Here is a 12,526-nt window from a genome sequence, read left to right on the forward strand (position 1 = left end):
GAGGGTCTGAAACTTGAGGATGAGAATTTTGAGATCAAGTTTTTTGAGTAACCAGGCTCATGTCTGGGGTTGACCCAACACATGCACATGCCTAAGTTAGCTTGGGGCTCTCTATGTTCTGGTACGCCAAGTGCTTTATAAATAGGCATTCTGCTCAGAAAACTGTGAATTTCTTACTTCAGGTGGGGTATTGTTAGCAGTACTGTTGTTGATCACCGTGTCACATGACAAGATGAGGGGAATTTCAACCATAATTCCTTTTGATTTCTGCACAACTTTCGGATCTCACAAAACACATGGATACAAAATTGGCTTGGTAAAAGGAGATGGTAGTAGCGGAGGGTAGTTATTCAGATTGGAGGCCTGTGACCACTGTTGTTTGTCACCTATATTAAAGGTTTTGATGACAATGTTGTTAACATTGTTAATAAGTTTGCAGATATCACCAAAGTTGGTGTAGTAGGTAACAAGAAGGTTATCTAAGATTACGACAGTGTCTAGATGAAATGGGGAAGTAGGCCAAAGAATGGCAGATGGAATTTAACTCAGATGAGTCCAAGGTATTCTATTTTTGACACTTAAACCAGGGCAGGATTTGCTCAGTAAATGGTTGGGCCCTGAAGAGTGTTGTAGAACAGTGACCTGGGGGTACAGGTACATAGTTCCCTGAAAGTGGTGACATGGGTCTGCAGGGTGGTGAAGAAGGTGTTTGGCTCCATCAGTCAGGGCATTCAGTACAGGAGTTGGGACGCAATGTTACAACTGTATGAGTCGTTGGTGAGACTATTGGGGTGAGTCGTTGTGTGCAGTTCTAGTCTCCCAGCTATAGAAAGGATGTCATTAAGCTGGAAAGATTGCAGAAAAGATTCATGGGAATGTTACCAGGACTGGAGGGCTTAAATTAAAAGGAGAGTCTAGACTTTTTTTCCTGGAGCGTAGGAGGCTGAGGGGTAACCTTAGGGAGGGAGATAAAATCATGAGGAGCTTAGATAAGGTGGATGGTCAGTCGTTATCCCCAGGGTAGGGGAGTCTAAAGCTAGACATGAGATTTAAAGTGAAAATGGGAAGATTTAAAAGGAACCTAAGGGGTAACTTTCTCCACACACAGGGTGTGGGGATCTGGAGCGAGCTGCAGAAGTGGTAGAGGTGGGTACAATTGCAATGTTTAAAAGGTATTTAGACAGGTACATGGATAGAAAAGATTTAGAGGGATATGGGCCAAATGCAGGCAAATAGGACTGGCTTGGAGAGACATCTTGGTTGGCATGGACTTGCTGGGCCGAAGGGACTCTTCCTGGTTTGAGTTCTCACTTGGTGGTCACCATCTGAATTTCAGATGCTCAAAGGGAAATCATTTTCAGAGTACTGGCGGAGGAGCCAGGAACTGAGATTAATGGGAGAACTCTTAAAGAGTCAGCATGAGTACAGTGGGTAAATGGCCTCCTCTGCTGTACAATTCTATGAATAAATGCAGATGCAGACAGTATAATCCCAGTCCTTTTTCCCCCGTATTTGAAGGTTGTTTCATCAGCTTGTTTCCTGTGTGGGATGATTACAATAATTTGACTTCTGTTCACAGAAGCTGAATAAGAAGATTGATGAATTAAGGTTCAGTTCAAACCATCAGAGTGGAACTTTGAAATTAGAACATCCTAATCCCTATGGCTTGAATGTTCCAAAAGCACATTCTGCTCGTCCAGGGCTCCTGTTTGGAAACCCATACTCCGAGTGTGGTAAGTGATCTGAAACTTTGCATTCATTTTGTCTTTGTCCTTACCTGTACTCCTGCTTGTTTTCTATGGTTTCAAGCCTACATTGGTGTTGAAACAACAACTGACATTATAAAAAGCTTTTCTTAATAAGGGAAAACCTAACCAGACTTAACAAGGTTATCAAACAAAAGCTAGCTTTGAGGAAAATGAGATCTTGCACTGTTCATGAAAGAGACTGAAGAATGTTTAGGGATGGAATGGGAGAAGTTGGTACTTGGGCAACTGAGGAAAGAGCTTCTGCTGGCAAGATGGACATGACCAGGACACATGGTATTCAAGGAAGGTTGCACCTTGGGGATTAGCAGTAGCAAAGGGGAGGTCTTGGAGGGACCTGAACATTGGATAAAAGCTTTGAAACCATTGTACATCATGTGGTTGGTGAGCAGGACTTTGCACATGGATGGCAGAGCTTTGGATGATGGATGGGAAGCTTGCTCGGAGAGCGTGGAACAGAGGAGTCCAGGGATAAGAACAGCATGGACCAAGTGCTTCAGCAGTGAGTGGGTTGGGCAGGGGCAGAGACAGAGGATGCTAAAATGGTTGCTGAAGCATTACAAGTGGAAACTGAAACCTTAGTCATACGGATCGATTCTGACAGTAAAGAGTTTAGTGAAAAAGTTCACAACTTGATGTTTTTCTTAATATATCTTCAGTTTCGTAAAGTTGCCTTGTCCTGTTCTGTGGGCCTTGACCCTTAATCTCGGATTTCCATGTTAACAAATCAAGGTTGAGATTGAATTTGAACTTCTGTTCAAGGTGATTAATTGAAAACGTATGTCCAGTTCCAAGGCATCTTTGGGTTCTCCCAGACCACTGTAAAGTGAATTAAGTAATTCTGTAATCACTCCTGTAGTGTAGCAGACACCCCAGGCAACTAGTATGCAGAAAGTTCCGATAAACAGCAATGAAGAAGATGATCAGAAATGGTCCAAATGTTGGTTGTGATAAAATTCTGAGTCAAGATACAGGGTCGAGGGCAGGGTGAACTTATTCTCTTCTTCAGAACAGAGCCTTGGAGTTACATATGAGATTATTTATTGTGCATGAAGTTAACAGTCCTCTTCAATATTCCCACTTATAAGTGGGATCCCTTCGCTAACGCTCTTGTTATGATCACTGATAACTTTTAGATCTCTGTTCCTGTTGTTCCTGTACACCTCAGTTCATTGATACCTGGAGATCTACATAATGGTGCAGCTAGTGGAGCTACTGCCTCACAGCTCCAGCGTAGTTTGCGTGCTCTCCATGTGACCACGTGGGTTTCCCTGGTGCTCTGGTTTCCTCCTACATCCCAAAGATGTGTGGGTTGGTAGGTTTATTGGTCCCTGGTGTGTAGGTGACTGGTGGAATGTGGGGAAAATAGAGTTGGTGTAAGTGGGTGCTTTGATGGTCGGTGCAAACCGAATGCCCTGTTTCCATGCTGTATGACTCTGTCTTAGGGTCCAGAACAGGAATTTGTCCAACAGAATTGGCTTGCCCATAGAAGGCAGTGTAGTGGTGGAAGGGTGTTATTCTGGCTGGAGGTCAGTGACCAGTGGTGCTCTGCAGGGATTGGTACTGGGACCACTGTTTGTGATGTATGTGAATGACTTGGAAGAAAATGTAGAGGGGTGGGTTAGTAAGTTTGAAGCTGATCAGGTTGGTGGAGTTGTAGACAGTAAAGAAGGTTGTCGAAGGATACAGCAGGATGTAGATCGGTTACAGATGTTGGTGGAGAAATGGCAGATGGAGTTTAATCTGGGCAGTGAGGTGTTACACTTTGGGAGATGAAATTATAGTATACATTTAATGCTAGACCCTTAACAGCATTGATGTACAGAGGGATCATGGGGTCCAAGTCCATAGCTCCCTGAAAGTGTCCACACAAGTCGATAGGATGGTAAAGGAGGCATATGGCTTGCCTTCATTGGTCAGAGCATTGAGTATGAGTCAGGAAGTCATGTTGCAGCTGTATAAAACTTCAGTTCGGCTGCACTTGGAGCAGTTCTGGTTACCCCATTACAGGAAGGATGTGGAGGCTTTGGAGAGGGTTCAGAAGAGGTTTACCAGGATGCTGCTGGACTAGAGGGTATGAGCTATAAGGAGAAGTTGGACAAACTTGGGTTGTTTACTCTGGAACGTTAGAGGCAGAAGGTAGACCTGATAGAAGTTCATAAGATTATGAGAGGCACAGATAGAGTAGAGAGTCAGAGTCTTTTGCCCAAGGTAGAAAAGTCAAATATTATAGGACTTGCCTTTAAGGTAAGAGGGGAATCATTCAGAGGAGATGTACAGGGCAAGTTTTGTTTTTACACAGAGGGAGGTAGGTGCCTGGAAAGGGCTGCCAGGGGTGGTGGTAGAAGCAGATATGATAATTGCATTTAATAGGCTTTTAGACAGGCACATGAATGTGCAGGCAATGGAGGGATGTGGATCATGTGCTGGCTGAAGAGATTGAGTTTAATTTGGCATGGTGTTAGGCACAGACATCGTGGGCCAAAGGGCCTGTTTCAGTGCTGTAATATTCTATGTTAAGTTGTTGTTTGATCCATAGAAAACAGCCTTTTCAATCCTCCAGGCTGATAAAATTCAAACAAGACTAATTAAGCAATAAGATATAGAAATGTAGCAGGACAAGCTTCAAAACCAAGGGGCTCCCAGGCCACGGCTATGGACCTCTGATCACATGGGATCACATTGAATGGATGTGTTCCAATACACTTGGAAATGTACCTGCATGTTTTACCTGATCTCTGAAACCTAGTGATGTGGAATCTATGAGTGACACCAGTGTGTGTGTGTCTGTATGTGTGTGTGTGTGTCTGTATGTGTGTGTGTGTGTTTTCTTTCCCTTCATGCAGGGCTAGGGCGATGGGGCTCACCCACACGATAGAGAGGTGGTAGAGGAAATGTAATGTCAGAGTCGCATGCAAAGGCACCAGCAGGACCAAGGAACCGCTCAGGTATTGATGTGACCAGTGAGGAGAGGAGAGTCAGCCCACTTTTCAATTATTTCAATAAAGAATCCAAAGTTTGATGTTTGTCTCTGCATTTGTGTTGTTCCTGTTTCACATTCCCAACCCCCACACCATTTACCAACTAATGAAACTGCTCATTTATTGCAGCCAAAGAACTTTGAGCCAGTGTTGTCACCAAGAGAGAGTGGAATAGGAGGCAATTGTTCTGGGTAGCTAAAATAACGTTATAAGTATTCAAAAGCCATCCTTCTTTTAAAAAATATTTTTAAACAGATTGACAAGCAGCCTGCATCTGACAATTCTAGGGAGTTGCACTGCACTCTCTGTAACTGCAACACTATATTCTGCATTCTGTTGTTCTTTTTACTACCTTGATGTAATTGTGTATGGCACAATCTGTCTGGATGGCACAACAAAAGCTTTTCGCTATATCTCAGTACACGTGACAGTAATAAACCAATCATTGGAAGGACTTTCTCTAGGCACTGCCATATGTTTCTGCCTTACTGTGTTTCCAATTCAGTCTGCGACCCTTTTGGTCCAAGCGCATAGCATGAGTATGCTGGTAATCACTAGTTTTCACATCACTTCCTCTACATTCCCACCCTCAACAGTTTTTACCAATTTGGTTGAACAATCAGCCTCGCAACAGACTGATTTCTGTCCGCAGCACTCACTCTTGCAGTCTCTCTTTGTCCTTTTCATTTTCTCATTCCATCGATTTCACTCTTTCAGCCCTTCACGTTTCGTTATATGACCCTACTTTCTGGTTCTTTGCCCTTCAATTACCGTTTGGTTTCTGTCACTGGGATCGGAATTGAAATCTTCATTCAGAGTGCTGATTTTTATTTTGGAAAAATACCACCACTAAAATATTCAACTGGGTTGAATACTTAAGCAGCATTCGAGCATTGTTTATAAAAATACAGGAATTCCTGACGGGGCCACCTTGAGATTTGTAGAGTAATCCCTAATGGCTGGAAGCCCCTTCAACTGGCCTATAAACCTTATCGTGGCAACTCTTGGAATAAATATTAGAACAAGATCTCAGACATGTGGTGACTGTGTCATCATTGAGTCAAAGATGTGTCTCTGATGTGATCACTTTGCAAACCCTGCTTATTAATGATGCACAAAGTGCAGCAGAGTGGTGCAGCTAGCCAAGCTGCTGCCTCACAGCTCCAGAGACCCAGGTTCAATCCTGACTCTTGGGTGCTGTCTGTGTGGAGTTTGCATGTTTTCCCTGTGACCGCATGGGTTTCCTATGGGTGCTCCAGTTTCCTCCCACATCCCTCCCCACCATCGGTAGTATCTACAGGAGGCGCTGCCTCAAGAAGGCAACATCCATCATCAAAGGTCCCCGCCATCTGGGCCATGCCATCTTCTCGCAGCTACCGTCAGGCAGGAGGTAAAGAAGCCTGAAGTCCCACGCCACCAGGTTCAAGAACAGCTACTTCCCTTCAACCATTCGGTTCTTGAACCAACCAGCACAACCCTAATCACTAACTCAGTATAGCAATACTTCAACCACTTTGCACTAAAATAGACTTTTTTTTGTTCTAATTGTGTTCTTTCTTGTAAAAACAAAATGTTTGTTTAATATATGTTTTTTTTTTGTGGTGCTACGTCCCTGTGATGCTGCTACAAGTAAGTTTTTCATTGCACCTGGGCACACATGTACCTGCGCATATGACAATAAACTCGACTTTGGGGACTTTGGTTGGTGGGTTAATTGGCTACTACCTTGCCCCTAGTGTGGTAGAATCTGGGGTGGGGGGGGGAGGTGGTGTTGATGAGAATGTGGGGAGAATAAAAGTGGGAATAATGTAGGATTGGTGTAAAGGGGTGATTGATGATTGGTGCAGAACTGATGGGCTGAAGAGTCTGTTTCTGTGCTGTACAACTTGCTGATCAGCAGTTGGTCTGCTATTGTCACCCAAGGAGAAGCAGGAGTCAGTGTTCCTGCAGGTAACTCTGCTTAGGGCAATGCTTTTGATTCTCCAATCATACAGGAAGAATATTGTCGATGTTAGATCAGTGTTTAAGCCTCCATTCCTGGTGTATGACAGCCCATAGCCAAGACCTCAGACACTCCTGATGTAGTCATGATGGGTCAATCCTTGTACACTATTCCTGCACATTTAACACCTGCAACACACACACCCCTCATCTGTAACAATGTGGTTAATGTAATAGCAAACTAGTCAGTGGCCCACTGCAAGTCATGCTCTTAGTTGCTCTTGATTTGTCTTTTTATTTTAATTCTGCAGACTTCACAGAACCTCAAACTACTGAGCAAGTTGATCTTGAAGAAAACCTGGAGGACTTGGTAAATCTTGTACTTAAACTGACTTTACATTTATTTCCTCCCCTACTGTAACCCTGGATGCTGGAGACATTGCACTTGTCATTCAAATTCCAGTCCAATTTCTCACTTCGCATGCAAGAACAGTTTCTGATTCAGCTACTTGAGTTGGGAGAGAGTTATTTGGACCTATTGCACAAAAAAAAAGTTGAAATTCAGTGCCAGTGACCCGGGTTCAATTCCCGCCGCAGTCTGTAAGGAGTTTCTACATTCTCCCCGCGACTGCATAGGTTTCCTCTGGGTGGTCTGGTTTCCTTCCACATTCCAAAGATGTACCGGTCAGTAGGTTAACGTGGGTGTAATTGGGCGGTGCGACTTGCTGGGCTGGAAGGGCCCGTTACCGTGCTGTATAAATACGATAGGGGCATTCAAGAGGCTCTTAGATGGGCACGTGAATGTGCGGGAAATGCAAGGATATGGATATTTAGGTGGAAGGGATTAGTTTAGTTGGGCATTTGATTACTAATTTAATTAGATCGGCACAACATTGTGGGCTGAAGGGCCTGTTCCATATTGTACTGTTCCATGTTCTAAATCTCAAAATAATTTTCCAGAAAAAATGTAGCTGCTAACAGTGCTGAAGTGGGAGATGCATTCTGGGGTTCAAGGTGGGAAAAAAACCCTTGCCACACCCAGGCATTTGGCTTGCAAGACTGAACAAAGCTGTCGGGACTGAGCTTCCTGTCCTTGCCATAGGAGGGGGCAAATAGAATTGAGAACCTTAGTTGTGGCTTACTTTCCACTGTTCCACTCTGCTAACACAGCCCAGTGTGGACTCATTCCCAGACGGAAGGCTCAGATGTCAGTAATTCTTTAGGGAATGAAAGTCTCTGTGATTACAACCACAGGAATAACTTTGGTGGCTAATTTTCTGCCTTTAAGCTTGCCAACCTTTGGCATAATAAGTTTTATTAGTTTTAAATAAACATTTGTAGCATGTTATTTAGCGGTGGTAGGAAGAGGCTGGTGTGGAGGGGTAGAAACTATTCCAGTCCCATTCAAAATTCCATCAGTATTTTCTGGAAGAGCTGCGTGTTTAAAATTGGACCATCCTAAGATGTGTTTCAGCAGATCTCAGCAGACCAAACCCTCCCTTTAGAGTAGGGACAGTCAGAAATGGCTTGTGCTTGAAGAACCAACAATTAAAATGAATGTGATCACATTGGTCTTACTGTTGTTTTCCCTGCACAGGAGAATTCCCAGGACTTTGAAGAGGATCCATCTCATATAAGGTACAAGCTTGTCATCGAAACCGTTCTCTGCTTATCGAATGAAATAAATTCATTGGATTGTCTAGAACTCTCTGAACTTAAATGTAACAGCTTGGTACTTTGCATATTCATAAAATCATTTATGGTTGAATTTAAACAATATGATATGTTTGCAGCCAGAAGTGCCCGGTCTGTTTTTTCCCATTTCACTCGACCATGGATCAGTCTGTTATGGCGGAACACATCTCAGCACACTTTGATCACGAGTGTCCCATTTGTCAAGAGGTTTTTCCAGAGGACAGACAAAATCTGTATGAAAATCATGTGCAATCTCATTTTTCAGAGACCAACTGAGAGACACGTAACAAGTATGAGTTATGCTTTATGAAGACACTGACATTTCTGTTCTTAATTTTATTTTTTTTGTCTCATTTCCTTCTGCTTGTGCATTAATATTTAACCTTTGTACCCAGGTAATATTGCACCGTCACGGGTTGGGCAGATGCTGGCTTTCTGCCGATGCTGCCTTCACGTCAGCCATGTAGAGAGACAAGATTGACGTGTATGGTAGGGAGAGTGTTTCATTCAGTGAGTGAGTCCATGTCAAGGCTTCAGCTAAAAGTGGGTTAGCAATCTTTAAGAGGACTTTTAGTTCAAATAACTGCCAGTTTTTCATCACTGTTATCCTTTATCTGAATACATACATCACTCTCTGGTGATTAAATGTAACTTGCTCTTTTCTTAAAGAGCTAATTCTTTACTGGTGGAGACTTCTGACTTGAAGCCTGAGATTTGCCACCATTTTCCCATCTCCAAGATTTCTGTCATCCATTAAACTTGAATGGACACCAATCCAAATCGGCAGCAAAATAACACAAGGGCAGCGCAGGTTTGACGACCCTTACCCGAGTACATCTTTTGTGTATCCGTTATGAATTGAAAGTTATAGATGCACAATGTATCTAGAAAACGCAATCTATTTTAGACCCAGATGTCAATCCAGATTTACTGAATATCATGCAATTCCCTCTTTTTAGCAGAACAGTACATTCTGCATTTGCACTCATTTGTATAATAACATGCTTCACAATGGAACTGCAATACATCTTGCCATGAGCAACACAACATAACCTCTGGTAAAACAAAACCAAATTATATCTGCCACTTAAGATCCCTGCCCATTTCCTCTCCTGTGGTGGGTTGTTGCATTCATAGGAAAGTAAAATGTTCTGAATTTCCTGTGCTAGCATTTGGAATTGTATTTGATTTGGAATTTTTATTTCGATGACTTGCATCTCGTCTAAACAGCTTGGGATTTATGCAGGTATACTGATATAATTTTTACTGGCATATTGTTTAAATGATTAATGAAGAATCCATTGTATCTGAAGTATTACACATAAATCCAGTACTGTATGTTTATTCCTAGTCATTTTGACAACAGTGAAAATTTTGTTGAATGTTGAATTTAACATCTTTATTCAAGATATCTGACTTGTATTTAGCACATGTATGTTGTAATCTCAGTTATAAGGTGGAATTCCAGATTCCTCAAATACATGGTTACAAAATGATCCTGAATTACTTTATTTTCAAAGTCAAGGTTGAGTTTATTGTCATCTGCACAAGTCCATGAAAAACTTGCAGCAGCATCACAGGCACATAGCATCAGATAAGCAGCATTGACAAGAAAAACATAAACATATTAAAAACAATTTTTACAATAAAGAACACAAGTAGAACAAAAAAAAACAAAATCCATTCAAGTGCAAAGTGGTCATAGTGTTGCTAAACTTCAGTAATTAGGGTTGTGCCGGTTGGTTTAAGAACCAACTAGTTGAAGGGAAGCAAGATTTTCATGACAGGCATATCCTTGTCCTCCTTTGAATTCCTTTCAGTCAAAATGAGCCAGAGCTCTTAAACACATTAAAGAAACTGGTTTTTGAATTGCTGGCACTGTGTCACAGTTGCTTCAACCACACCTCCCCAACCCCCTCAGCTTACACCATTGGCCAAACAGCACTTGTCCCTGACCACAGAAGATCTTGGTTCAAAAAGTAGCAGGTTCAAATATTTCACACAGTCTGTTCAATTTCAAAAACAAAAACTGCTGGAAATATTCAGCAGGTCGGGCAGGATCTGCGATGAGAAACCGGTTATATTTCAGGCCGAAGACCCTTCATCAGAACTGGGAAAGCGAGGAAGGTTATTTTTCACACTTCTGAAGAAGGGTCTTTCACCTAAAGCATTAACTCTGTTTCTCTTTCTACTGATACTGCCTGACCTGCTGAGTGTTTCCAGCATTTACTGTTGGTGTTTCAGATTTCCAGCATCTGCATTATTGTTTCATTTTCATTACCTGGTTCCGTGTCAGTTGCCTGAGAGACGGATCGAGTCAGCAGCTGCACAATCCCATTTTACCATATTTCCCCATCCTTTGTCTATTCATCAGGAATTGACCCCTTACCCACTCCACCCTACCCCACCTGAATGTGCACCATCCATTCACTACAAGTCAACCCAGGCTATGTTATCAAACCCACAGACAAAGGGGTGCTGTTGTAGACTGGCAAACCAACCTCCACCTTGCAGATGCCAAATGTTATCCCTCAGACACATGCCCCTACCTCCCCTCTGAACCTTGGTCCCACCAACCAATACTAGGCCATCATCTCTCAGACTGTCACAGACTTCAGCAGGTGATCTCTCCATATCCTCCAACTTGGTGGTGTCCCATCCTGACTTCTGCCTCCTACCCTATAGTTTTAGCCTGTTCCTGCCCCATCAAACTTCTTTCTTCCTCCCGCGACTCAGTTTTGATTTCCCCCCCCCCCCCCAACCCCAGTCCAGTCTCTTCCCACTTACATCTGTGACACTTCTGATCCTTTTGCCATTTTGATAATTTCCAATTTCCTGGTCCCAACTGCTTTCTTTGCACCATAGATGTTCATTCTGCCTCTGAGAGGTGGGAGGACCCTCCATTTCTTCTTCAAACGGAGGACCAACCAGTTTCCCTCCACCAACACATTCGACTGGATGAACGTGTCCTCATACTGAACAGCCTCCCCTCGATTCCACTCACTTTCTCCAGATTAAAGGTGTAGCTGGGGCCCAAGTGAGTTCCCATCACTATGCCCCTATTTTTATTGGCTACATGGAACAGGCTTATGTGGGGCCCCTCCCCATCTCTCTCCAATATGTTGATGAGTGCATTAGTGCTGCATCCTGCACCCGTACAGGACTCAAAAATTTCATCTGGTGGTCGCAGGGAGAACATGCAAACTCCACACAGGCAACGCCCAAGGTCAGGATTGAACCTGGGACACTGGTGCTGTGAGGCAGCAGTTCTACAAGCCGCACCACCGTGCTGCCCGTAAATTCAGGGGTAAATGCATGCCTAATCAGTTCATACTTCATGTCAGGGTCATTAATTCTTCCATGTTATTGGCCAGCTGGCTGACCCACAACTACATGACAACATGTTTCAGAATGATCCAAATGATTCAGTCACAGACTAACAGTCATTCCTGTGTTAAAATTTCACTGAGGGCTTTCTGTAACTCAGTTGTGTGTAAGTTGATTTACTGCCGATGCATCACAGGACTAGGATTTTGCCTGTCAAGTGAGGTAGTTTGCAGTATGTGTGCCTTTTATAATCTCCTGCTGCTGTACTCTTGCTTTTGCTGGGAACGGAGCTCCCTCTGCTGTAGCAAGGTGGAACTTACAACAACATTGCTCCCATCAATGGGCCTGTGCCTTTGCAACAGGTCCTTCACTGTGTCACCTTTGAATGACTGCCTTCGGCATTATACCAAGCCTGCAGCAAGTAGTCTTTTTTTAGTAAGATTCTTCTGTGCTCCAAGGAGTATAGGTCCAACCTTGCCTTGGCCAACCAGCACTTTGCTGCTCATTGCTGAAGTAAAAACAAAACTTCAACTTGTGGGGAGAATAAAACTAGTATTGTGATTGGGTTAGTACAAATGGGCAATTGGTAGTTGGCATGGGCTCAGTGGGCTGAAGGGCCTGTTTCAGTGCTATATTTCTCTATGTGCCTTCCCTTTAACAAAATACACAAAAAATCAATCCCTTATGGGCATAGACGTGGCTTTTGGAGATTTAAGAACTGGTTACTTGCACTTCAAGCTCATTCCACTGTTAAATGACCACTAATCTGACTCTTAATTCACCAGCCTCGATTCCAAAATCTTACCTTCCCAAAAT

The 12,526-nt window shown here is 43.1% G+C and overlaps 1 protein-coding gene across 3 annotated transcripts in view; it reads left to right on the top strand.

Annotated features, from left to right (window-relative positions):
- Positions 1–9,879, top strand: part of LOC127583112 (tax1-binding protein 1-like) — a 45,086-nt gene extending 35,207 nt beyond the window's left edge. For all 3 annotated transcript variants that reach the window (XM_052038874.1, XM_052038872.1, XM_052038873.1), the window contains exons 13-16: positions 1,580–1,733; positions 7,000–7,058; positions 8,286–8,326; positions 8,482–9,879. In XM_052038874.1, the coding sequence (XP_051894834.1) occupies positions 1,580–1,733; positions 7,000–7,058; positions 8,286–8,326; positions 8,482–8,659 (432 nt within the window). In that variant the 3' untranslated portion in view covers positions 8,660–9,879. The remainder of the gene's footprint in view (positions 1–1,579; positions 1,734–6,999; positions 7,059–8,285; positions 8,327–8,481) is intronic.
- The last annotated feature ends 2,647 nt before the right edge of the window (positions 9,880–12,526 follow it).

Source organism: Pristis pectinata, chromosome 25 (assembly GCF_009764475.1).
Source record: "Pristis pectinata isolate sPriPec2 chromosome 25, sPriPec2.1.pri, whole genome shotgun sequence".
Classification (NCBI taxonomy): domain Eukaryota; kingdom Metazoa; phylum Chordata; class Chondrichthyes; order Rhinopristiformes; family Pristidae; genus Pristis; species Pristis pectinata.